The sequence below is a fragment of the Pristiophorus japonicus genome, chromosome 4, assembly GCF_044704955.1.
Source record: "Pristiophorus japonicus isolate sPriJap1 chromosome 4, sPriJap1.hap1, whole genome shotgun sequence".
NCBI classification, from domain to species: Eukaryota; Metazoa; Chordata; class Chondrichthyes; family Pristiophoridae; genus Pristiophorus; species Pristiophorus japonicus.
This window is the reverse complement of record NC_091980.1, coordinates 173590409-173618271: the sequence shown is the minus strand read 5'-3', so window position 1 is coordinate 173618271 and position 27863 is coordinate 173590409. Positions and strand designations below refer to the sequence as shown.

General features: G+C 48.5%; 1 protein-coding gene across 5 annotated transcripts in view; it reads right to left on the bottom strand.

The window, feature by feature from the left end:
* Positions 1 to 27863, bottom strand: part of rpap1 (RNA polymerase II associated protein 1) — a 154979-nt gene that overhangs the window by 26368 nt on the left and 100748 nt on the right. For 4 of the 5 annotated variants that reach the window (XM_070878833.1, XM_070878834.1, XM_070878835.1 and 1 more), the window contains 7 exons: positions 24559 to 24757; positions 22767 to 22876; positions 20953 to 21148; positions 17262 to 17408; positions 14490 to 14632; positions 2156 to 2945; positions 456 to 632 (listed from right to left, as the gene is read on the bottom strand). In XM_070878833.1, coding sequence (XP_070734934.1) covers positions 456 to 632; positions 2156 to 2945; positions 14490 to 14632; positions 17262 to 17408; positions 20953 to 21148; positions 22767 to 22876; positions 24559 to 24757 — 1762 coding nt within the window. The remainder of the gene's footprint in view (positions 1 to 455; positions 633 to 2155; positions 2946 to 14489; positions 14633 to 17261; positions 17409 to 20952; positions 21149 to 22766; positions 22877 to 24558; positions 24758 to 27863) is intronic. The other variant, XM_070878837.1, reaches the window with a different exon arrangement.

The following is a 27863-nucleotide window of genomic DNA, read 5'->3' as shown; positions in this document are numbered from 1 at the left end:
TTGGTCACTGGGCCATTGTGTGGGAGCTTCCATAGACACAGAAGGCAGCCATTCAGCCTCTCATGGCGGGCCTGTACCTCAACTCCATTTACCCGCTTTAGTTCCATGTGCCTTAATAGCCTTGTTAAGGAATTTGAACACAAGGATGAAACTTTTCAATTGGAGGTGTTGAGGAACATGGTAGGTCAGTGAGCACAGGGATGATGGGCTTGCGGTACTTGGTGTGGGTTCGGATGTGAGCAGTAGAATTTAGGACGAGCTGAAGTTTATGGAGATGGGAGGCCAGCCAGGAGAACTTTGGAATGGCTGAGTCTGGAGGTGACACAGGCAGCAGGAGGGCCGAGGCAAACGTAAGCCCTATCCTTCTCGTCTTGAAATTTTCAATTTCCCCCTCCCCCGTGTTCTCTCAAGATTCGCACCGATTGCAAGGAATGTTCAGTCAGACGTCGCCTTACCTCATCGACGGCCTCCTGGGAGAAGATGAAACTGTTGACGTGAGCAACTGCCACTGCGTAGAGCACAGGACACCAGCTGAGGCGCAGGGTGCCAGTCACCAAGGTCTTGAAGTACTGCCGCAGCAGATCCAGGGATGACTCTGCAGGATGAGTGTAGTTCTCCAAGGGGATTGGCAGCTGTTCCGATACACAAAAAGGTTGCATGACTTGAAAACTGTGAGCAGACCATCTCCATGTTAAGTGCAAGTGACCACAAGGCTGTCACCCATCACCCCCTGTGCTTGGTGACCTACATTGACTGTCAAGCCGGCAAAGCCTCCATTTTAACATTCTCATCCTCGTGTTCAAATCCTTCCGTGGGCCCATCCCTCCCTAACTCAGATTTCTTTCAGCCTTACAACCCTCTGAGATCTCTGCACTCCTCCAATTCTGGGCTCACGCGCATCCGCGATTTTCATCGCCCCAGCATTGGCGGCCGGGCCTTCAGCTGCCTAGGCCCTAAGCTCTGGAATTCCCTCCCTAAACCTCGCCACCTCTCCCTCCTCCTGCAAGATGCTCCTTAAAAACTACTTCTTTGGCCAAGCTTTTGATCACCTGTCCTAATATCTCATGTGGCTTGCTGTCTAAATTTAGTTTGCCAACACTCCTGTGATGTGTCTTGGGATGTTTTACTACGTTAAAGGCGCTGTATAAATGCAAGTAATTCTTTCGCTTTGTAGCGAATCACACAGCACAGGAGGTCATCATTCGGCCCATCGTGCCTGTGCTGTCTCTTTGAAAGAGCTGTCCGAATAATCCCACTCCCGATCTTTCCCCATAGCCCTGCAAGTTTTCCTTTTCAAGTATATATCCAATTCCTATTTAAAAGTTACGAATGCATCTGCTTCCACTGCCCTTTCAGACAATGCTTTGCAGATTACAACAACTCGCCGCATAAATAGTTTTTCTCATCTCCTCTCCTAGCTGTTTTGCTAATTACCTTAAATCTGTGTCCTCTGGTTACGGAACCTCCTTCCAGTGGAAACTGTTTCTTCTTATTTACTCCATCAAAACCCATCATAATTTTGAACACCTTTTAAAAATCACCCCATAACCTTCTCCACTCTAGGGAGAACAATCCCAGTTTCTCTTATCCCTCCACAAACATAAAATTCACTGCATTATCAGTTATTCAAAATGCTTCGCAGCAAGAATTTGTAACGTGCAAAATATAAGCCGATCTTTTACCCTTTGTAAGTTTTGTGTTCATCGAGGTGGGGAATATCATGTCAGGCACATCAGCACTAATCATCCCCAGGACAAGCATGGCACATGTCAGCATGTCTGGTAAACCCCCCTCCACTTCTCCCCCAGCTATCTGCCTCAGTCCCAATGTAAAGGAGGCCGTTAGAGTCAATTATGTGTTGGGACCTCATGTCAACTAGTATCTAGAATGAGACTGGTCAAAATCATCTCACATGCTCTTATAGTCAGCAGACAGAAGATGGTCTGCCCTCTCAGTTTAGACTGGATTTTGAACCCAGGTTCCTGACGTAAGAGGGCAGCATCCAACTGACCCGCCGCCTAGCTCCCCAAATCCAATCACTTATGGTTGGGTCATCAACTTGCTGAGTCATTTCCAGGTCACATTGAGAAACCAAACGTTGGGCCATTGAGGAACCAAACGTCTGAGCTTCGAGAAATCAAAACAGTTCGCATACCTGCTGCAGCGGCACTCCAAGCGCCCGCAACACGCCAACATGCTCCCCGAAGACAGCCTGGCGCAGCTGAGTGTCGAACCTCCTCTGTAGGGGCAGCAGAAGAAAGCAACCGAAGAGCTGGTCACCAAACGAGACGCTCTCGAACTGCTCGAGGAGGTTGACGTACAGGTCGTGAAAGGAGATCAGTCCCGGGAGCGGGGCACTCAGGTCCAGGGAGTCGATCCTCTTGCGCTGGCAGTAGATTGACAGGAGTGCCGCCAAATTGTCGTGAATGGCCGGCTCCAGGAACAGGTTGCTGCCCGTGAGGAACACGCACGCGAGCCGCGCCAGTTTGGCGGCCAGGGGCAGACCCTGCAGGAGCCCACCTCGCCAGGTCTCCAGCAACAGCGCCAACTGGAGGCTGCTGGTCACCATTTCCACAAAGTTGACAGGAAGTGAATCGACCGTCTTGCCTTTCATTTCCTCTCGGTTCACCTGGTCATACATGTTGATCAGGGGCAGGAAGGCCCAATCAGTCGGCAGGAGAGGACCCTTCATCTCGGGGAGCAACACCGATTGGACCAAGTGATTCTGGCCCGTGTAGATCGCCTGGGACCGCATGATGGCAGACTGGAGGTGAGCAAAGTGAGCGAGGTAGCGGGCACGGATGGTGGGAAGATGCTTGAAGGCTGCTCCCAGCAGTGTTCCACGCGTTGGATTAGAATGAACTTTCACCTCATTGTCCCCGTCTGCTCCAAGCTGGAGAATGTAGGAAAAATCTTCTGCTTCAGGTCCACCAGATTTACCTTCCCTGTAAATATAGCACATACACCACTGTAAACATGGCACATATACACCACTGTAAACGCGGCGCACTTACACCACTGTAAACACGGCACATATACACCACTGTAAACGCGGCGCACACACACCACTGTAAACACGGCACATATACACCACTGTAAACGCGGCGCACACACACCACTGTAAACGCGGCGCACACGCACCACTGTAAACGCGGCGCACACGCACCACTGTAAACGCGGCGCACACGCACCACTGTAAACGCGGCGCACACGCACCACTGTAAACGCGGCGCACACGCACCACTGTAAACGCGGCACATACACCACTGTAAACGCGGCACATATACACCACTGTAAACGCGGCACATATACACCACTGTAAACGCGGCGCATATACACCACTGTAAACGCGGCGCACTTACACCACTGTAAACGCGGCACATATACACCACTGTAAACGCGGCGCACACGCACCACTGTAAACGCGGCGCACACGCACCACTGTAAACGCGGCGCACACGCACCACTGTAAACGCGGCGCACACGCACCACTGTAAACGCGGCGCATACAACACTGTAAACGCGGCACATATACACCACTGTAAACGCGGCACATATACACCACTGTAAACGCGGCACATATACACCACTGTAAACGCGGCACATATACACCACTGTAAACGCGGCACATATACACCACTGTAAACGCGGCACATATACACCACTGTAAACGCGGCACATGCACCACTGTAAACGCGGCACATGCACCACTGTAAACGCGGCACATGCACCACTGTAAACGCGGCACATGCACCACTGTAAACGCGGCACATGCACCACTGTAAACGCGGCACATGCACCACTGTAAACGCGGCACATGCACCACTGTAAACGCGGCACATGCACCACTGTAAACGCGGCACATGCACCACTGTAAACGCGGCACATGCACCACTGTAAACGCGGCACATGCACCACTGTAAACGCGGCGCATGCACCACTGTAAACGCGGCGCATGCACCACTGCAAACGCGGCACATATACACCACTGTAAACACGGCACATATACACCACTGTAAACGCGGCACATGCACCACTGTAAACGCGGCACATGCACCACTGTAAACGCGGCACATGCACCACTGTAAACGCGGCACATGCACCACTGTAAACGCGGCACATGCACCACTGTAAACGCGGCACATGCACCACTGTAAACGCGGCACATGCACCACTGTAAACACGGCACATGCACCACTGTAAACACGGCACATGCACCACTGTAAACGTGGCACATGCACCACTGTAAACGCGGCACATGCACCACTGTAAACGCGGCACATGCACCACTGTAAACGCGGCACATGCACCACTGTAAACGCGGCACATGCACCACTGTAAACGCGGCACATGCACCACTGTAAACGCGGCACATGCACCACTGTAAACGCGGCACATGCACCACTGTAAACGTGGCACATACACCACTGTAAGCGCGGCATGTACACTATGGGAGCACAAGCCCGCATTTCTGAATCTTTTTGTTTCGGCGCAGTCTGGAGATATGGAAAGGGGTAAAAGTTGAAAATTGAAGTTTGTATTAAAACAAGATGTTCGGATCAAAACAGGCTGCTGGACGATATGGAGCCATTTAGCCACTGAAGTGTGTCTATCGGATCACATGTGTGTTTACAATACGTCATGGTGGGAGTAATTTTGTGGCAGTGAGACTTGACCAGGATAATGAGTAGCTGGTCATTTATCTGTATGTTAACTATTTGCATACATCATCGATACTATCTATGCATGGAATCAAAGAAACTCCTGATCACCTGGTTTGTGTACAGTAATTCAGAACATCGTCTGTAATTAACTATTTCAATGTATTATTTGTTACTATGCCAGGAAACAATCTGGTTTGTGTCAGCATCATAGGCAATCCCTCGGAATCGGGGAAGACGTGCTTCCACACTTACAATGAGTCCTTATGTGGCTGAACAGTCCAATACGAGAGCCACAGTCCCTGCCACAGGTGGGACAGACAGCTGCTGAGGGTAAGGGAGGGAGGGACAGATTTGCCACACATTCTTTCCGCTGCCTGCGCTTGTCTTTTGCATGCTCTCGGCGATGAGACTCGAGATGCTCGGCGAGCTCCCAGATGCTTTTCCTCCACTTAGGGCGGTCTTTGGCCAGGGACTCCCAGGTGTCAGTGGGGATGTTGCACATTATCAGAGAGGCTTTGAGGGTGTCCTTGTAACGTTTCCTCTGTCCACCTTTGGCTCCTTTGCCACGAAAGAGTTCAGAGTAGAGCGCTTGCTTTGGGAATCTCGTGTCTGGCATGCGGACAATGTGGCCTGCACAGTGGAGCTGATCAAGTAGGGTCAGTGCTTCAATGTTGGCCTGGATGAGGATACTAATGCTGGTGCGTCTGTCCTCCCAAGGGACTTGTAGGATCTTGCGGAAGCATCGTTGGTGGTATTTTTCCAGCTACTTGAGGTGTCTACTGTACATGGTCCATGTCTCTGAGCCATACAGGAGGGTGGGTATTACTACAGCCCTGTAGACCATGAACTTGGTGGTATATTTGCGGGCCTGGTCTTCAAACACTCTTTTCCGCACTGGAGGCGGTGTTGAATCTCCTCATCAATGTCTGTTTTGGTTGATAAAAGGCTCCCGAGGTATGGGAAATGGTCCACTTTGTCCAGGGCCGCGCCATGGATCTTGATGACTGGGGGGCAGTGCTGTGCGGCGAGGACAGGCTGGTGGAGGACCTCTGTCTTATGGATGTTTAGCATAAGGCCCATGCTTTCGTACGCCTCAGTAAATACGTCGACTATGTCCTGGAGTTCAGCCTCTGAATGTGCACAGATGCAGGTGTTATCCACGTACTGTAGCTCAACGACAGAGGTTGGGGTGGTCTTGGACCTGGCCTGGAGGTTTGTGTATAGTAATTCAGAAAGCAGTTAGCTGTGATTTCAGGACAATGCCATTTGAGTCTACATCGACTGCATGTTAATTGTCTGTATGTACTATGCAAGGACACCCTCAAAGCCTCCCTGATAAATTGGAACATCCCCACCGACACCTGGGAGTCCCTGGCTAAAGACCGCCCTAAGTGGAGGAAATGCATCTGGGAGCTCGCCGAGGACCTCGAGTCTCATCGCCGTGAGCATGCAGAAATCAAGCGCAGGCAGCGGAAAGAGCATGCGGCAAACCAGTCCCACCCACCCTTTCCCTCAACAACGATTTGTCCCACCTGTGACAGGGACTATGGTTCTTGTACTGGACTGTTCAGCCACCCAAGGACTCAGTTTAAGAGTGGAAGCAAGTCTTCCTCGATTCCGAGGGACTCCCTACGATGATGATGATGACTATGCAAGGAAATGAGTTCAAAGGCTTTTTAGGTATAAGAGATGGAACTGGTTTTTGTTAGACACACACACACTGGACATTCGGAAGGTGTGTGCCTCACAAGCAGCCACTGGAAATCGGAACCAAGCAGAAAGTTGGCTTGTGAAGTGTTTGGGTCTCAGTAGGTTTGTATAGTTATGAATGTCTATATAAAAGACCTGATCCTGCCATTTAGTTCAACTGAGTGTGTGTGTAATTCGACATTTAAAGCAACGAAGTGAAAAGAGCAAGAAAGCTGTACAACATGCACCACTGGAAACACGGCACATATGCACACACTCCAAGTACAGCACACACTCCAAGTACAGCACACAGTAAATGCACGAAAGCATTTGGACACACTGCAATTACAACATTTACAACACAATGGCTCTGAAATTCCGGCCTCCCCGGGTGCGCACAAAGTTTGTATGGACCCAGGAAGGCATCGGAAAAGCCGGTTTTCGGCACGCAATGCGCATGCGCTGAAAACCGGCTATTCCGATCTGTCAAGTTTCTGGCTTGACAGATCGGGAGCAAGGACATTTGTAAGTGCAAATTTCCGATATTTATGCTTACAAATGTCCTCAAAAATCTTGCGCCTGAAAAAGCAGGCACATAGCTTACTTTTACAGGCGCAAGTGTTTTAAAAAACAAAAAAACATAAACATAAAGTTATGAAAACATATCTTATCATTAAAAACCCTCCCCACAACGGTAAGTTTATTTTAAAAAACTTTTTAAAAATCGGGAAAATATATATTTTTTAAAGACATTAATAACTTTAATTTAAATGAATGTGGTGTATATTTTCTATTTTTTTAAATTATTGTTTTGGGTGTTTGGGGCTGTTTCTCAATCAATGTAATAGGAGTTTAGGACTTTTCGGAACTCCTATTACTATGATACTTTACCTGATTGGCTGCCCAGAGCCACGTGACTCCAGCTCTAGGCCTGTGCATGTCCTGACGTGCATGCGCAGTCAGCTCAGGCCACAGCATCAGAAAGTCGAACGTGGGCAGCAGCTTAAGGTAGGTGTGTATTTTTTCTCTAAAATGCCCGCGGGAAGGACAAAACTGAATTTCAGAGCCAATGTAATTCTGGATAAAATTCTGTGATCACAGAGACAGGAATGTCTACACTGGGGAACAAAACACTTTTATCTCTTTATCGGTAACCTAGCTACATCAAATCATCTCAGGTCAAATAAGCAAAGGGTAGAGACAGAGTAAAGCTCCTTCCACACTGTCCTTTCAAGCACACCCGGGGTCAGGTATATGTCGGGTGCGGTCTATAGTGGAGCTCCCTGTACAGACACTTACAGAATCAGCCAAGTGCAATGTAGAACTTGCTGCATAGGGCTCGACTGTCTCAGCTGACTGCCACGATACATAGAATCATAGAAGTTTACAGCAGGGAATGAGGCCATTTCGGCCCATCATGTCCATGCCGGCCAACAAGAGACTGCCCAGGCGAATCCCACTTTCCAGCTCTAGATCCGTAGCCCTGCAGGTTATGGCACTTCAAGTACTTTTCAAATGTGGTGAGGGTTTTTGCCTCTACCACCCTTTCAGGCAGTGAGTTCCAGACTCCCACAACCCCCTGCGTGAAGAAATTTCCCCTCAAATCCCCTCTAAACCTCTACCAATTACTTTAAATGTATGCCCCCTGGTTGTTAACCCCACTGCTAAGGGAAATAGGCCCTTTTTATCTACTATATCTAGGCCTCTCATAATTTTATACACCTCAGTAAGGTCTCCCCTCAGCCTCCTCTGTTCCAAGGAAAACAAACCCAGTCTATCCAATCTGTCCTCATAGCTAAGATTCTCCACTCTTGGCAACATCCTCGTAAATCTCTGAACCCTCTCCAGTGAATTCACATCCTTCCTGTAATGCGCTAAACAGAACTGCACGCAGTACTCTAGCTGTGGCCCAACTAGTGTTTTATACGGTTCAAGCATAACCCCAGTGCTCTTGTATTCTATACCTCGGTTAATAAAGACAAGCATTCCATATGTCTTCTTAATCACCTTATCTACCTGGCCTGCTACCTTCAGGGATCTGTAGAATTGCACTCCAAGGTCCCTTCGTTCCTCTACACTTCTCAATGTCCTACCATTTAATGTGTATTCCCTTTCCTTATTGGCCCTCCCCAAATGCATTACTTCACACTTATTCGGATTGAATTCCATTTGCCACTGTTCTGCCCACCTGACCAGTTGATTAATATCTTCCTGCAGTCTACAGCTTTCTTCTTCATTATCAACCACACAGCCGATTTTAGTATCATCTGCAAACTTCTTAATCATACCCCCTATATTCAAGTCTATACCACAAAAAGCAAGACACATAGTACTGAGCCCTGCGGAACCCCACTGGAAACATCCTTCCAGTCATAAAAACACCCATCAACCCTTTGCTTCCTGCCTTTGAGCCAATTTTGGATCCAACTTGCCAGTTTGCCCTGGATCCAATGGGCTTTTACTTTCGTGACCAGTCTGCCATGTGGGACCTTATGAAAAGCCTTGCTAAAATCCATATACACTACATCAAACGTATTACCCTCATCGACCCTCCTTGTTACCTCCTCAAAAAATTCAATCAAGTTAGTTAGACACGACCTTCCCTTAACAAATCGTGCTGACTGTCCTTGCTTAATCTGCGTCTTTCTAAATGAAGATTTATTCTGTCCTTCAGAATTCTTTCCAATAATTCCTAAACCCCTTAATACCTTCTCTTTCACTATGTTTATTTCATCTAATATTTCACACTCCTCCTCCCCAATAGCAATGTCTGCATCGCCCCTCTCTTTTGTGAAAACAGACACAAGGTATTCATTAAGAACCATACCCACGTCTCCTGTCTCCACACACAGATTACCCTCATTGTCTCTAATAGGCTACCCTTTCTTTAGTTATCCTCTTGCTCTTAATATATTTATAAAACATCTTTGGGTTTTCCTTGATTTTACTTGCCAAGAATTTTTCATGCTCTATTTTTGCTTTCCTAATATCCTTTTTAATTTCACCCCTGCACTTGCTATACTCCCGAGATTCTGCGGTATTTAGCCCTCGGTATCTGTCATAACAACATAATAAATAGGAGCAGGAGTAGGCCATTTGGCCCCTCAAGCCTGCTCTGCCATTTAATAAGATCATGGCTGATCTGATCATGGACTCAGCTCCACTTCCCTGCCCGCTCTCCATAACCCCTATTGCTCAAAAATCTGTCTATCTCCGTCTTAAATATATTCAATGACCCAGCCTCCACAGCTCTCTGGGGCAGAAAATTCCACAGATTTACAAACCTGAGAAGAAATTCCTCCTCATCTCAGTTTTAAATGGGCGGCCCCTTATTTTAAGACTATGTCCCCTAGTTTTAGTTCCCCTAAGAGTGGAAATATCCTCTCTGCATCCACCTTGTCGAGCCCCCTCATTATCTTAAGTTTCAATAAGATCACCTCTCATTCTTCTGAACTCCAATGAGTATAGGCCCAACCGATTCAACCTATCTTCATAAGTCAACCCTCTCATCTCCGGAAACAACCTAGTGAACCTTCTCTGAACAGCCTCCAATGGAAGTATATCCTTCCTTAAATATGGAGACCAAAACTGTATGCAGTACTCCAGGTGTGGCCTCACCAATACCCTGTACAGTTGTAGCAAGACTTCTCTGCTTTTATACTCTATCCCCCTTGCAATAAAGGCCAACATTCCATTTGCCTTCTTGATTATTTGCTGTATCTGCATACTAACTTTTTGTGTTTCATGCACAAGAAGCCCCAGGTCCCCTCTGTACTGCAGCACTTAGCAATTTTTCTCCATTTAAATTATAATTTGCTTTTCTATTTTTTCTGCCAAGGTGGATAACCTCACATTTTCCCACATTATACTCAATCTGCCAAATTTTTGCCCACTCACTTAGCCTGTCTATATCCCTTTGCAGATTTTTTATGTCCTCCTCACACAATTTGCTTTTCCACCCGTCTTTGTATCGTCAGCAAACTTGGCTACATTACACTCAGTCCCTTCATCCAAGTCATTAATATAGATTGTAAATAGTTGAGGCCCCAGCACTGATCTCTGTGGCACCCCATTAATTACTGTTTGACAACCAGAAATTGACCCATTTATCCCGACTCTCTGTTTTCTGTTAATTAGCCAATTCTCAATACATGCTAATATATTACCCCCAACCCCGTGAACTTTTATCTTGTGCAGTAACCTTTTATGTGGCACCTTATCGAATGCCTTCTGGAAATCCAAATACACCTCATCCACTGGTTCCCTTATCCACCCTGCTCGTTACATTCTCAAAGAACTCCAGCAAATTTGTCAAACATGATTTCCCTTTCATAAAACCATGCTGGCTATGCTTGATTGAATTATGCTTTTCCAAATGCTGAAAAGCTACTGCTTCCTGAATAATGGACTCCTTTTTTTCTTTACCCTACCTTGTATATCTCGAGACATCCAGTAGGCTCCAGATTTGTTAGTCCCACCCTTTTTCTTTAAGGGCACATATTTGGCCTGAACCCTCCGGATCTCCTGCTTGAATGCCTCCCACTGCTCTGGCACTGATTTACCTTCAAGGAGCTGTTTCCAGTCACAATGGCTAAATCACATCTCAGCTCAGCAAAATTGGCTTTTCCCCAATTTAGAACTTTTATTCCTGGTCTATCCTCATCCGTTTCCATAACTACGTTAAATCTAACTGAATTATGGTCACTAGCAGCTAAATGCTCTCCCACAGATACCTCTTCCATCTGCCCAGCCTCATTCCCTAAAACTAAGTCCAGAACCGCCCCCTCCCACGTTGGGCTTGCTGCATACAGGTTAAAAACGTTCTCCTGAATGCATTTTAGGAATTCCACACCCTCGATACCTTTCACACTAATTTTAACCCAGTTAATATTAGGGTAGTTGAAATCCCCTACTATTACTGCTCTATAATTTCTGCACTTCTCAGAAATTTGCCTACATACTTGCTCTTCTATCTCCCTCTCACCGTTTGGGGGTCTATAGTACATTCCCAGCCGTGTGATTGCCCCTTTTTTGTTTTTCAGTTTGACCCGTATGGCCTCGTTTGATGATCCCTCTAACATATCATCATTCCTCACAGCTATAAGTTTCTTCAATCAATTCTACGACCCTCCCGCCCTTTTTACCCCTCTCTCTAGCCCATTTGAAAATCCTGTAACCAGGAATGTTGAGCTGTCATACCTGCCCCTCTTTTAGCCATGTCTCTGTAGTGGCTATAATATCATAGTCCCAAGTATCTACCTGTGCTCTCAGCTCATCTACCTTATTTACTATACTCCTTGCATTGACGTATATACCATTTAGTGGTGCCAAACCTCCTTGTTGACTACTTCCTAGTCCTCTTTTCCTCTGTCCTTCAAATTCACTTTCTACATTTTTGCTTTCCAATTCCAGCTTGACTTCCCTCTCTACTGAATCTATTCTCAGGTTCCCATCCCCCAGCCAAGCTAGATTAAACCCCCCCCCTCCCCGGGAGGATATTGGTCCCAGCTCTATTGAGGTGCAACCCGTCCCACTTGTACAGGTCCCACCTCCCCCAGAAGCGGTCCCAATGCCTCCCTCCTTCACCATCTCGCCAGCCATGCATTCAGTTGCACTATCCTCCTATATGTACAGCAGGCTGGCATTTCCGGATCTTACACCAGCCATCCCGTGGTTACTTAGTGACATTTCAATTTAGTGTTGCTTAGTGTCAGTGTGGCTCAGTGGTTGCACTCTTCCTTGTGAGGTCATGGGTTCAAGCCCCATTCCAGAGACGAACACAGAATCCAGGGTGGCACTCTAGTGCCGTAGTGAGGGAATGTTGCACTGTCAGAGATGCAGTCTTTCGAATGAGATGTTAAACCGAGGCCTTGTCTGCTCTCTCAGGTGGATGCAAAATATCCCATAGGACTATTTTGAAAAAGAGCAGGGAAGTTCTCCCCGGTGACCTTGCAATATTTATCTTAAAGGGTTGACGGTGGATAGGCAGTGGCAAACATTTAAAGATCACATGGATGAACTTCAACAATTGTACAACCCTGTCTGGAGTAAAAATAAAACGGGGAAGGTGGCTCAACCGTGGCTAATAAGGGAAATTTAGGATAGTGGTAAATCCAAGGAAGGGGCATATAAATTGGCCAGAAAAAGCAGCAAACCTCAGGACTGGGAGAAATTTAGAATTCAGCAGAGGAGGACAAAGGGTTTAATTAAGAGGGGGATAATAGAGTATGAGAGGAAGCTTGCAGGGAACATAAAAACTGACTGCAAAAGCTTCTATAGATATGTGAAGAGAAAAAGATTAGTGAAGACAAACATAGGTCCCTTGCAGTCAGATTCAGGTGAATTTATAATGGGGAACAAAGAAATGGCAGACCAGTTAAACAAACACTTTGGTTCTGTCTTCACCAAGGTAGACACATATAACCTTCCAGAAAGACTAGGGGACCGAGGGTCCAGTGAGAAGGAGGAACTGAATGAAAACCTTATTAGGCGGGAAATTGTGTTGGGAAATTGATGGGATTGAAGGTTGATAAATCCCCGGGGCCTGATAGTTTGCATCCCAGAGTACTTAACGAAGTGGCCCTAAAAATAGTAGATGCATTGGTGACCATTTTCCAACAGTCTCTCGACTCTGGATCAGTTCCTATGGACTGGAGGGTAGCTAATGTAACACCACTTTTTAAGAAAGGAGGGAGAGAGAAAACTAGTAATTATAGACCGTTTAGCCGGACATCAGTAGTGGGGAAAATGTTGGAATCAATTATTAAAGTTGAAATAGCAGTGCATTTGGAAAGCAGTGACAGGATCGGTCCAAGTCAGCATGGATTTATGAAAGGGAAATCATACTTGGCAAATCCAGAATTTTTTGAGGATGTAACTGGTAGAGTGGACAAGGGAGAACCAGTGGATGTAGTGTATTTGGACTTTCAAAAGGCTTTTGACAAGGTCCCACACAAGAGATTGTGTGCAAAATTAAAGCACGTGGTATTGGGGGTAATGTACTGACGTGGATAGAGAACTGGTTGGCAGACAGGAGAGAGAGGGGGTCGGGATAAATGGGTCCTTTTCAGAATGGCAGGCAGTGACTAGTGGGGTGCCGCAGGGCTCAGTGCTGGGACCTCAGCTATTTACAATATACATCAATGATTTAGATGAAGGAATTGAGTGTAATATCTCCAAGTTTGCAGATGACACGAAGCTGGGTGGCGGTGTGAGCTGTGAGGAGGACGCTAAGAGGCTGCAGGGTGACTTGGACAGGTTAGGTGAGTGGGCAAACACATGGCAGATGCAGTATAATGTGGATAAATGTGAGGTTATCTACTTTGGTGGCAAAAACACGAAGGCAGATTATCTGAATGGCAGCAGATTAGGAAAAGGGAAGGTGCAACGAGACCTGGGAGTCATGGGACATCCGTCATTGAAAGTTGGCATGCAGGTACAGCAGGTGGTGAAGAAGGCAAATGGTATGTTGGCCTTCATAGCTAGAGGATTTGTGTATAGGAGCAGGGAGGTCTTACTGCAGTTGTACAGGGTCTTGGTGCACCTGGAATAGTGTGTTCAGTTTTGGTCTCTTAATCTGAGGAAGGACATTTTTGCTATTGAGGGAGTGCAGCGAAGGTTCACCGGACTGATTCCCGGGAAAGCAGGAAAGGGGTACTGAGTTGAATTATCAGCCATGATCTTATTGAATGGTGGTGCAGGCTCAAAGGACCGAATGGCCTACTCCTGCACCTATTTTCTATCCCCCAACTAACATCACTAAAAACAGATAGTCTGGTCATTATCTCAATGATGTTTGTGGGAGCTTGCTGTGCGCAAATTGGCAGCTGTGTTTGCTACGCTCCAAGTGGCTGCATTTCAACAGTACTTGATTGGCTGTAAAATGCTTTGGGATGCCAGTTGTTGTGAAAGGTGCTATATAAAAAAAGTGCAAGTCTTTCTTTCTTTAAATGATGGTTAGTCCTGTGCAGTGGATCCAACAGTTACGACAACCCAAACTTTATTTTATCTAACTACCTCAGAAAGGAGGCTTACATCACGCAGTCCAGGCTTATTACCAAATCCCAGAGTGAAAAGTACTTCTAATTACAGTTACGAAAAATATTACCGAGCGACTTTTCACATGGAGATACTTACGGAATGAAATTCTGGTTAAAAGCCAGACCGGACAGGAGCTCATGGGCCAAGTGCTCACTCCCAGGCAGCAACAGACTTAGCAACGCTATAGCAACATAGTGATAGAGTGGAGCTTGCTGGGCAACTCGAGGATTGAGCGCGACCTGAAAGCAGGAAAGAGCGTTACATTGTTATAAAGAACTGCAATGATGTAATTGGAATGGGGCAGTCTGGAGGGTTGGGAGTGGGGGGAAAGAGAGGGCATGTGAGGATTGGGGGATGGAATCTGGAGGGGTGGGAGAGCCTGAAAGGTGCCGGAAGTCCAGCAGGTGGAGAGTGAGTATGGATGAGGGTACTGTAAGAAAGAATCGAGGGGATAAGCCGGGTTGGGGAGGAAGGTCAGGCTGAGCTGGGGGGGGGGGGGGGGAAAAGAGGAAGGTCGGGCGGGACCAGGGGGAGAATGTCGGGCGGGGCGAAGGGAGGAGGTTTGGTCGGGCCGGTGGTAGGGGGGAAAAGAGGTTTGGTGGGGCTGGTGAGAGAGTCGGGCAGAGCCCTGGGGGAGAATGTCGGACGAAGCCCGGTGGGGGGGGGGGGGGGGGGGGGGGGGAGGGGGGGGGAGGAGAGAGAGAGAATGTCGGGAGGGGCCAGAGAAGAGCGAGGTCTCGCGGGGCCGGGTGGGGTGGAGAGAATGTCGGGCGGGGGCCTGGCGCGCGGCGGGGGGGGGGCCTCGGGCGGGGGTGTGGGGGAAATCTGAACAGTCAAGACTGCATCTTTGGACCTCATTTTTTGAGGAGTTGGCCGGAACACAACCTGAGAGACTACTCAGAGCTGTCCGCACGTGATTTAGTGAACACTGACCTTTGTCATGAGCAAAGCGGATGGCTGGGCAGTGGCATCTTTACACTGCGTTCACTTAAACTGGACAATATACCTGCCAGCACAAAGGGTTTGTTCTTGCAATGATGGGTTGTATTGAGAGAGAGAGAGTTCTGAGCTGTGAAGTACTGATGGTTGCAGGTCTGTCACAAGTGATGGGAGCAACTTGAAGCGATTAATTGGGCACAGCATGAACATGTATTAGTTCTAAGCACGCTCTGTGCTGATAAACAAAGACCTTGCATTGATGTCGCGCCTTCTACAATCTCAGGATGTCTCTAAGTGTTTTACAGTCACTGCTGGCATGCAGATAAATGTGGGAGCCAATCTGCACACAGCAAGATCCCAAACAGCACCAGTTCGGGAATAAATACTGGCCAGGACACATACTGGGGCAAAATCTTTCGAAATAGTGACACAGGGTCTTTTACGTCAACCTGAGGGAGCAGATGGGGCCTCGGTTTTATCGACCCATCTGAAAGCCGGCACCTCGGAGAGTGCAGCGCATCCTCAGTACTGCACTGGGAGTGTCAGCCTGGACTATGTGCTCAAGTGTCCGGAGTGGAGGCTTGAACCCAGGATCTTCTGACGCGAGACACATAATACACTGCACTCGCCTGGTTCCATTCTTACCTATCTAATCATAGCCAGAGAATCACCCGCAACGGCTTCTCTTCCCGCCCCCGCATCGTTACCTCTGGTGTCCCCCAAGGATCTGTCCTTGGTCCCCTCCTATTTCTCATCGACATGTTGCCTCTTGGCTACATCATCCGGAAACACAACGTCAGTTTCCACATGTACGCTGATGACACCCACAGCTCTACCTCACTACCACTTCTCTCCACGGTCTATAAATTGTCAGACTGCTTGCCCGACATTCAGTTCTGGATGAGCAGAAATTTTTCTCCAACTGAATATTGGGAAGACCGAAGCCATTGTTTTCGGTCCCTGCCACAAACTCTGTTCCCTAGTCACTGACTCCAACACTCTCCCCAACTTCTGTCTGAGGCTGAACCAGACTGTTCGCAACCTTGGTGTCATATTTGACCCTGAAATGAGCTTTCAACCACATATTCGCAGCATAACTAAGACCGCCTATTTCCACCTCCGTAACATTGCCTGTCTCCGCCCTTGCATCAGCTCATCCGCTGCTGAAGCCCTCATCCATGCCTTTGTTACCTCTAGATTTGACTATTCCAACGCACCCCTGGCTGGCCTCCCACATTTTTCCCTATGTAAACTAGAAATGATCCAAAACTCGGCTGCCCGTGTCCGAACTCGCACCAAGTCCCGCTCACCCATCATCCCTGTGCTCGCTGACCTACATTGGCTTCCGGTTGAGCAACACCTCAATTTCAAAATTCTCATCCTTATTTTCAAATCCCTCCATGGTCTCGCCCCTCCCTATCTCTGTAATCTCCTCCAGCCTCCCCCCCACCAGTTCACATAGGAAAGAATGTGGAAGGCCAGCCAGGAGTGCGTTGGAAGAGTCAAATCTCGAGGTAACAAAGGCATGGATGAGGGCTTCAGCAGTGAGATGTCTGTGCTCTTCTAATTCTACCCTCCTGAGCATCCCCGATTATAATCGCTCAATTATTGATGGCTGTGCCTCTGTTGCCTGGGCCCCAAGCTCTGGAACTCCCTGCTTAAATCTCTCTATCCTCCTTTAAGATGCTCCTTAAAACAGACCTCTTTTACCAAGCTTTTGTTCACCTGCATTAATTTCTACTTAAGCGGCTTGGTGTCAAATTTTTATTGCATAATTACTCCTGTGAAGCGCCTTGGGACATTTCACTACGTTAAAGGTGCTATATAAATACAAATGTTGCTGCTGTTGTTGGTTCCAGTGCACTGAACAAGCCCAGTGTCTGCAGCATGACTGAAGCAATGAGCACCTTGCTGAGTAATGCCACTTACCGTCTTGAAGGCGAATTGCAGCACCAAGTGCTGGAAGTGGAACTCGTGCCGTAGCAACCAGGCAGACTGATGGTTTATTGGTGGGCTCCCCTTGCAGCCGTGGATCAGGTAATCCCTCAGACCTTTGCTGTGCAAAACGACAGAGCACTGCAAACAAAATGTGTGATGAAACAAATCAATAAGTGGAAACACAGGTCAGAATCGAGGGCAGTCGCTAGCTAATGAGACACAGCGTAGGGACAAGAGGAGGCCATTCAGCCCCTCGAGGCTGCTTCAGCATTAAATTAGATCACGGCCGATCTGTATCTTCACTCCATTTACCCGCCTTCATCTGTAACCCTTTGTACCATTACCTAAGAAAAACCTATCAATCTCAGTTTTGAACTTTTCAATTGACCCCCAGCCTCTACAGCTTTTTGGGGCAGACAGCTCCAGATTTTCTTTGCGTGAAGAAGTGCTTCCTCATATCACACGTGAACAGTCTAGCTCAATTTTAAGGTTAAGCCTCCTTATTCTGGATTCCCCCACTAAAGGAAATAGCTTCTCCCTATCCACCCTATCAAATTCCTTAATTATCTTATCCATCTCAATTTGAACATCCCTTAATCTTCTTTACTCAAGGGAATACAAACCGCGACTATACAACTGTCCTTATAATATAAACCTTTTTGCCCCGGTATCGTTCTGGTGAATCTGTGCTGCACCCGCTCCAAGGCCAATATACCCTTCCTGAGATGCGGTGCCCAGAACTGAACGCAGTGCTCCAGATGGTGTCTAACCAGAGCATGGACAAAGCTTAAGTGCCTCGTTATTTCTGCGCAGATCAGCAGACGACATGCAAATCATAACATGCTGCATTTAACTGGAAGCTGCTTGACTATCGAGGGTGGGACAAGGGATTATTAATATGTTCATGGGAGGGAGGGAGGGAGACAGACAGAGTGAGGGCTGTGAACCAGTATCAATTACTATATCGACCATGCGGCTGCACAGGAGGAGGAACTGTTAAGTATCGTCTCTCGTCTTGATCTACGTTCAATCAGTAGCATTCATTAATAAGTGATGCTCACTCATGAAGCACTGTAAATTTATACATCGAGCCATTACTGAAAGCTAATCGATTGCTCACGTACACACACCGAGTTAAACCACACAGTGTGTGAGAAAACTAGCTCTATAACGACATGAATAACTCAGTTCCTGGCCTCAGGAATACAACAGTCCACAACAGGTGGGCAAGACCTGTTCATGCTGGGGATGAAAGCATGAAGGGAGAGCTGATTGCGGGCTTTTCACTCCCTCCTCTCCCAAATGACTCCTGCTGCTTTACAACTCTAGCACCTCGCGCATTATTCATATTTGCACTGTGGTAATGAGTGTCAGCAAGCTATTCGAGCCTAGACGACGGGAATCTTGTTCACACCCATTATACACATAACTGACAAAGACTGTAGATCCCGCATTGGACTCATCATTCACCCAAGAACTCATTCTCGACTCCGGGGGATTGCCTGAGAAGGCACATAACAATAGGGCAGTGTGTATTTGCAACACCAGATTTCTGATTGGCCCCCTTGGAGGACAAGACACACCCAGCAGTTTGTCTGGAATGTATAATTAGATCCTGCCTGCCTCAGTAATTAAGATCTTTGTAATGTGTAATTTAATCTATTTATTGTGACAGCCAGACTCCGTAGCTCACAGTGCTAACACTACTGCTTTCACAGAATAGACTGGGCTTATCTTCCCACATTAGTAGTACTCACACTGCTGAGTTCAGATAGGAAGGGGTGAGGATTTTAACAGGAGGATGAGAATTTTTAAAATCAAGGCGTTGGTCGATAATGTTCACCCGAATTTTTTTTTTGGGTGGGCGCAGCTTATCGAGCACATCGGGTGATGGGTGAATGGGACTCGCTGTGTGTTTGGAATATGTGCAGCAGAGTTTTGGATGAGCTCAAGTTCATTGAGGGTAGAAGACAGGAGGCTGTCTTGGAGAACATTGCAATGGTCTCGTCTGACAAATAACACATAAATGTAATGTTATGCATGTTGTAGGACCAACACAGCATGAGCTCTCTTTTTTTTTTAAATTCATTTATTTATTGCCCATCCCCAGTTGCCCTTGAGAGGGTGGTAGCAAGCTGCCTTCTTGAACCACTGGCACGGGGGGGCGTTAGTAGTGGGAGAACGTGGTCCGGGTGTAAAGGGGCTGGGGGTAGAAGAATGTGATCCAGGATAGAGTGGATAGGAAGGACCTATTTCCCTTAGCAGAGGGGTCAACAACCAGGGAGCATAGATTTAAAGTAATTGGTGGGAGGTTTCGAGAGGAAATGAGGGGAAATTTCTTCACCAGAGGGTGGTGGGGGTCTGGAACTCACTGCCTGAAAGCGTGGTAGAGACAGAAACCCTCACCACATTTAAAAAGTACTTGGATGTGCACTTAAAGTGCCGTAAGCTGCAGGGCTACAGACCAAGAGCTGGAAAGTGGGACTAGGCGTGATCGCTCTTGGCGGCCGACACAGAGATGATGGGTTCCTTCCATGCTGTAAATTTCTACGATTCTATGATTCAGAGGGCGGAAGAACGTGATCTATCTTCCCATCTGGATCACGTTCTTGATCTCATCTCCCCACCCCCCTCTTTAGACCTGAATCATGTTTTTTCCATCTCCACACTGTTCTTAGTGTTCCCCCCACCCCCACAGAGTTCCTGACCTTTGTTTCCCTGAGTTCCTGACCTCCCCTCCTCCGAGCACCTGACCTTTTCCCCATCTCTCCGAGCTCCTCCCTCTCCTCCGATTCCCCTTCCTTTCTCCCCCGTTTGATCCCCTCTCCCCCTCCCCTCTTCCCCCCTTAAAGCTTGGTCGAAGAGGTAGGTTTTATAGAGAGAGGGGTCGAGAGGTGGAGAGGTTTAGGGAGGGAACTCCAGAGCTTAGGGCCTCGGCAGCTGAAGGCACAGCCTCCAATGGAGGTGCAATTAAAATTGGGGGCGTACAAGAGGCCAGAATTGAAGGAGTGCAGAGATCTCAGTGGGTTCCAGGACTGGAGGAGGTTAGAGAGATAGGGAGGGATGAGGCCATGGAGGGATTTGAACACAAGGAATAAGTGGAAAAAATACGCAGAGCTGAGGGGAAGAGCAGAGGAGTGGGACAAATTGGAGAGCTCTTTCAAAAAGCTAGCACAGGCACGATGGGCCAACTGGGCTTCTTCTGTGCTCTATCATTTTAGGATTCGATGAGAATGTTAAAAATCGAGGCACTGCTGGAGTCGAAGCCAATGTAGGTCAGCGAGCACAGAGGTGATTTAGTGCGAACTTCCAGCAGGGGTTGCTGGATGGCATCAGGAGGGGGCTTACTTTCCCCTCCCTAAGGACACCAAGGCCCCAGTCGCTGCCCTGGGTCAGAGGTCAGCTAGCTCAGCACAGACCAAGAATGAAAGCTGGGACCTAGTTGGATGACTGGACAAACTCCTCAGCAATGGGGGTTGTTGTGGGGGAAGCACGAACAGACTCAATTCTAAAATGGGAGAGGGGGGGGGGGCGTTGGGAGAGAGAAGATGCTCATCACTTCTTACAAAACACTCACACACACAAAACCATCTCCTAGTCCCTTCCGCAAGAGATTTTGAACAAATCTCATCTGCCAGTTGATGAGACAGCCATGGTGAACGCATGTGCAAAAATGTCTTACCTTTTCAGCCAAGCCCTTATGTACACTGCTGATCGTGTTCAGTAGATAAAGCAATGCGGTCAGGAACGCAAAAGGTGATTTGGACCCCACCAGGCTGAGGGGAGGCTTTCCCCCAGCGCAGCCCAGTGACACCAGACTGCGAACGGCCTCAGGCCCCGGACAGCAAGACTTCGGGTTGCACAGGACCGAGCATGCCCTGAGGAAAGATAATAGCACCTAAATCACACGCTGATACTGTGCCAGCTCGACATCAATAAATTGTACAAATGGGGCGACAAGATCAGACCAGATATCATCCCAAGGTGGTTGGCCTCAATCCCAAGAATGTCCTGAACACTTTCTGGGTGGATTTTCCACACGAGATTGAATGGAGAGATGTTCCGGGTTAAATGTGGGGCCTGATGGAGTAATCTCTTCAATTCAGAAAACCAGGAGGATCACTTCTTAAAGAAGCAGGCCCCATCTGCTTCCTGGTGTAGCAGATTCTTGTAGCGCTGACCAAACACACATACATACCAGCTTTCCCTGTGCAATGGTCTGGAAGTGTTCTGCAGCTAGTCTTCCTGGTCCTTGTTCCAAATGATTGATGGACCAGGTCGACCCGAACCAGGTTTCCCGACAGATAAATGACCCATCCTATCAGGGATGCTGCTCTTGCCACTGCAGGGAAGGTTTGTTGAAAGGGATAGACCTCTCAAGAAAACAAAATCAAGGAATGAGGCCTGGTCAATTCTTATTGGTTGGGAAAAGAGATTTAATAGCAGCAGGATGGAAGCCACTCAGTGAAGAAGTTCAGTTGAAGTGGTTGCATACAAAGTCAACCATGAAGAACTACAAAGATATCTGTTCCCCTCAGATCTAAAATTCTTCAGTAATCTTTCACTGGGACCCAGGATCTGGCCTGTAATGGTGTTTAAGATCCCAGAGTTCTGAAGGCAGAACATACTTCTGCTGGGTTGCCCAGAACAATGGCCCAAGGATATCAGCTCATCCTGGGGCTGTACCTGGGACCTCCAATAACTGACCACAAATCCCATCCTTGGTCTGTATCAAATATAGGCTGCCCAGCTGAGCTGGTACAACTTAAGGATGCACGAGTCAACCAACTAGCTACAGATATACATAGAGATGCTATATTCTGAGATGCATGCTGATCACTAATAGGTATCTCATGAAAATCTTAGAGGATAAGGAGAGACTGTCAGCAAGGACCCTGGACTGATGAATTTTCCTTCTGAAACTGGACCAGAGAAACTGCCAGTGGTGTACCTATATGGCAATGTGCATCTTTAATGTCCACAAACTGTAGGTGGTGTACCTATTAGGGAATATGCATCCTTAAGGTCCATAATGTCCATTCAGCTGGTCAGGATAAGCTCTGGAAGTGTGAGTATCTTGAATTGAATGGCAGAGCAGGCTCGAGGGACCAAATAGTCAACTCCTGCTCTCCTGCTCCTACTTATGTTTTTAACGCCTGCAGTTTTATCTCTGAGATAGAGTGCATGGAGCAGTCTCGCTCTGTCTTTTTGGGGACCATGGAGAAGCAACCACACACACTATCTGAAACGCAGCAAGCTGGTATCATGCTAGCTTGTGATTAGGTGTCAGCTCAGTGACTAGATCATTTGTGAACTGTGATGTGCTGTTGCCGCACCCCCCACACCAGCACAAGTTCAACGCTGTGGCTCTCTCCTGCAAACTCTAATCTTTGATCCATCTTCCACTCCTACTCTCACCAAATTAGACATTAACAATTACTGTCAGACTGCACAAATGATAGGGAGTTCACAGTTCCAAAGCAAACAGCAGCTTACCTGAGATCCTCAAACATGTTCTCTAATGTTGGCAGGTTAAGGAATGGGAACAAGGATTCCGAGCAAAACTGCTCCAATTCTTCTAAACACTCGACTGGTCTGTAGGAAGGCTGCGGCCAATTCAACAGAGAACAGCATTAGAAGGACATAGCGGGAGCATCTCGCTGTGTGTACGACTCATACAAGGTGGACAGTCACAGCATCTCACTGTGTGTCTGACCGACACAAGGACAGTCAGAGCATCTTATGGAGACAGCAGGATCCAGCTGAGCTATAGTGAGTTGTGTGACTCAGATCACCGTATCTCTGAGAACATGGTTTATAAAACCAAATATGCTCATAGAAATCGGCGAGCAGGGAGTAGGGGAGAGGGGGGAGCGTCAGTCCAGGAACAGAGACAAAAAGGCAGGAGGCTGTGGAACCCAGCAATGATAAGACAATGCAGTCTCTATTACAAATAACTCATTAAAATTTGGACTTTTCATCAAATTATCAGGAAGCACAAGGATTCTGAAGCTGAAACGCCATCCAGGTTGGAGACAGATGTGGGGAATCTCAAACATCAGTAGGCAAGAGTACCACCAACTCTGGAGGACCAGTATGAAGGATTCAATCAGATCGAAGCACTCTCGCCTCTGGGTAAGGCGGTTATGGGTTCAAGCCCCACTCCAGAGACTTGAGCACATAATCCAGGCTGACACTCCAGTTCAGTACCGAGGGAGTGCCGCACTGTCGGAGGTGTTGTCTTGCGGATGAGACATTAAACCAAGGCCCCGTCTGACCTCTCAGGTGAAGTTAAAGAACCCATGACAATAGTCATAGAAGAGCAGGGGAGTTCTTCCCAGTGTCCCGGCTAATATTTATCCCACTACCAACACCTCTAAAAGCAGATTTCATCATTTATCTTATTGTTGTTTGTGGCAGCTTGCTGTGCGCAACTTGGCTGTGTACCAACAGGGACTATTGTCTGTCGAGCATTTTGGGATGTCCTGAGGTCATGAAAGGTGCACTGTATAAATGCAAGTTCATTCTGGAGGTAAGTTTAAAAAAAAATTAATTCTTGGGATATAGGCACGATCAACATTTATTTCCCATCCCTAGTTGCCCTGAGGTGGTGGTGGGCCTTAACAGTTTGGTACAACTGAGACACTTGCTGGGCCAATTCAGAGGGCTGTTAAGTCACACATAGGCCAGACCGGGTAAGGATGGCAGATTTCCTTCCCTAAAGGACATGAGGGAACCAGTTGGGCTTTTACAACAGCTTCACAGTCACTTTTACTGATACCAGCTCTTTATTTCCAAATTTTTCGAAACTGAACTCAAATTCTCCAATGGTGGGATATGAACTCTGGATTACAAGTCCCGAAACACAATCACTACACTATTGTAAAATCAACAATGAAACAGGAGAGTGACAGAAATAGCTTGAGAAGTGTGACTGTGATAAGAAAAGGAAAATAGGACAAGGAATAGTGTTACGAGGAGCAAGTATTACACACACGGAAGTGCACGCAGACAAGACATGTGAAGAAAAAACAATAGTTTTGTACTTAATACAAAAGCAAAATACTGCGGTTGCTGGAAATTTGAAATATAAACAGAAAATGCTGGAAATACTCAGGAGGTCAGGCAGCATCTGTGGAGAGTGAAACAGAGTTAATATTGCAGGTCGATGAACAGTCATCAACGAAAGGTAATCAACTTGAAACATTAACTTTGTTTCTCTCTACACAGATGCTGTCTGAACTGCTGAGTATTTCCAGCATTTTCTGTTTTTATTATAGTTTTGTACCTGTTGGGTGAGTTTGCTGTAGTATGTCCCCAGGTAGGTGATGTACGTTGCAGTCAGCTGTTTCACAGAACTCCAAGTCACTGGACAGCTAACTTCCTTGAGGCACCTTTTGACACATCCCTCCAGGAAGGGCTTGATACCTGCCACGTGACTCCAGCCCAATGGAGGAGGGGGGATATGTTCCTCTTGGTCTCCGGCACTACAGAAAGCGAATGGAGAAGTTAGCGGCTGGCTCGCTTCATTTGGGGCAACAGTGTCGCTTTCCCAAAGCAACAGGCTTGTGAGAATATGCTGAATGCAATTGTTAAGGTTTCTGTGATTGATAGCTGGCACAGCATCAGCCGTGGCTCAGTGGGTAGCACTCGCCTCTGAGCCAGAGGGTTGTGCATTCAAGTCTCACTCGAGGGGCGTGAGCACATAATCCAGGTGTAGTACTGAGGGATTGCTGCCCTGTCATACGTGTCGTCTTTCGGGTGAGACGTTAAACCGAGGTCCTGTCTGCTCTCTCAGGTGGATGTAAAAGATCCATTTGCTTCATGGGTTCTTTGCTTCAGAATCCATAGCAACACATTGCACTGAAGAACTAGTTGGTTTATTAGCAACAGTTTATCACACTACACATTACCAGTTCATCCACCAGGCTCACAACCACCTGCCTCATTGTGGATCCCCCAAACCCAACTGGCTGGGGTTTTATTGAGTCTTGTGAACATCACATGACTGGCTAGGCCACTCCCAACAGCTCGACAAACCTGTGAGCATACTGACAGGTGCAGACATTACAGCACTATATCGTAGAAGAGCAGGGGAGTTCATTCCTGTATCCTAACCAACATTTATGGCTGTAACTATTTGCAACACCAAAGTTCTGATTGATCCTCTTGGAGGACAAGACCAGATTTCTGATTGGTCTCCTTGGAGGATAAGACACGCCCAGCAGTTTGTCTGGAATGTGTCATTAGATCCTGCCTGCCTCAGTCATCAAGATTTTTTGCAATGTGCAATTTGATCCATTCATTATGACAGCCAGGGTGCAGAGCTCACAGTGCTAACACTACTGCTTTAGAGACCAGACAGGGCTCACCCTCCTGGGTTAGAAGTACTCACACTGCTGAGTTCAGATAGGAAGGGGTGAGGCCATGGAGGGATTTTAACCTGAGGATGTGAAATTTAAAATCAGTGTTGCTGGACAATGATCCTCCTAATTATTTTTTTACTGTTCTCCTCCAGACAGCAGTACAGGGGTGGTGAGTGAATGGGACTTGCTGTGTGCTTGGAATATGTGCAGCAGAGTTTTGGATGAGCTCAAGTTCATTTAGGGTGGAAGATGGGAGACTGGCCTGGAGAACATTGGAATAATCGAGTCTGTCAAACAACACAAATGTAATATTACGCATGTTGTAGCAACAACACAGAATGAGCTCTCATTTTTTTTTAAAATTCATGTATTTATTGCCCATCCCTAGTTGCCCTCGAGAGGGTCGTAGCGAGCTACCTTCTTGAACAGCTGCTGTGGGGGTATGGGGCGGGATTAGAGGCAAAACGTGGTCCGGGTGCAAAGGGGGTGGGAGTGGAAGAACATGATCCAGGCCCAATGGGATGAGGGGGGTGAGGAGAACATGATCCATATTCCCATCAGGATCACGTTCTAGTTCTCATTCCGCGTCCCTGACCGCACCCACCGCATTAAGTCCTTTAGACCTGAACCACGTTCTTCCCCTCCACACTGTTATCGCTGTGCTCCCCCAACTACTGCCTAACCTTCTCTCCCAGAGTACCTGACCTTGTCCACTCCATCACAACCCACAAGGCACCACACCGCCCCGAGTTCTCCTCTCTCCCTTGGATATAAGCTCCTTGCCTCCGCCTCCAACCCCTCCCCTCCGATCCTCAAACACACTCCGATCCTCTCTCTTCCCCCCCACAGCCTCCGATCCTCTCACTCCCCCCTCCCTCCAATCCTCTCACTACCCCCCTCCCTCCGATCCCCTCACTCCGATCCTCACTTCCTCCCCCGCCTCAGATCCTCTCACTCCCCCCTCCCTCCAATCCTCTCACTCCCCCCCTCCCTCCGATCCTCTCACTCCCCCCCTCCCTCCGATCCTCTCACTCCCCCCCTCCCTCCGATCCTCTCACTCCCCCCCTGCCTCCAATCCTCTCTTCCCCCACCCCACTCCGATCCTCTCACTCACCCACCCCACCCGATCGTCTCACTCTACCTCACACCTCCGATCCTTGCTCTTCCCCCCCACCCCCGATCCTCTCTCTCCCTCTGCCACCCGATCCTCTCTCCCCCTGCCCCCCGACACACTCCGATCTTCTCTCTCTCTCCCCACCCTCCGATACTCTCTTTCTTCCTTCCCTCCCCCCACTCCCCACCCCTCTCTTCCCTCCGCCCCGATCCTCTCACTCCCCTCTCCCCCCCCACCCCCCAGATACTCTCACTCCCCTGCCCCCCCGGATCCTCTCACTCCCCTTCCCCTGCCCCCCCGGGATCCTCTCGCTCGCCCCCCCCACTCCGATCCTCTCGCTCCCCCCCCCCGATCCTCTCACTTCCCCCCCCTCCGATCCTCTCACTCCCCCATCTCCCTCCGATCCTCTCACTCCCCCATCCCCCTCCGATCCTCTCACTCCCTCATCCCCCTCCGATCCGCTCACTCCCCCACCCCCCTCCGATCCTCTCACTCCCCCACCCCCCTCCGATCCTCTCACTCCCCCACCCCCCTCCGATCCTCTCACTCCCCCCCTCACCCTCTGATCCTCTCACTCCCCCCCTCACCCTCAGATCCTCTCACTCCCCCACCCCCCTCCGATCCTCTCACTCCCCCACCCCCCTCCGATCCTCTCACTCCGGCCACTACCTCCGATCCTCTCTCTTCCCCCCCCCCCCACTCCGATCCTCTCTCTTCCCCCCCCCCCCGCATTCCGATCCTCTCTCTTCTCTCCCCCCCTCCCCCGATCCTCTCTCTCTCTCTCTCTCTCTCTCTCTCTCCCCCCGCTACTCCTCTCTCTCTCTCTCCCCCCCCTCTCCCCTCCACACCCCTCTCTCACCCCCACAGCCCTCTCTCTCTCCCCCCCACACCCCTCTCTCTCTCCCCCCGCCACCTCCCCCCCACTCCCCTCTCTCTCCCTCCCCCCACTCCTCTCTCTCCCCTCCCACTCCTCTCTCCACACCCCCCCCAACTCCTCTCTTCCCCCCCCCCGCAACAACTCCTCTCTCTCTCCCTCCCCCCAACAACTCCTCTCTCTCCCCTCCCCCACCCCACTCCTCTCTCTCCCCTCCCCCCCAACCCTCTCTCTCCTCT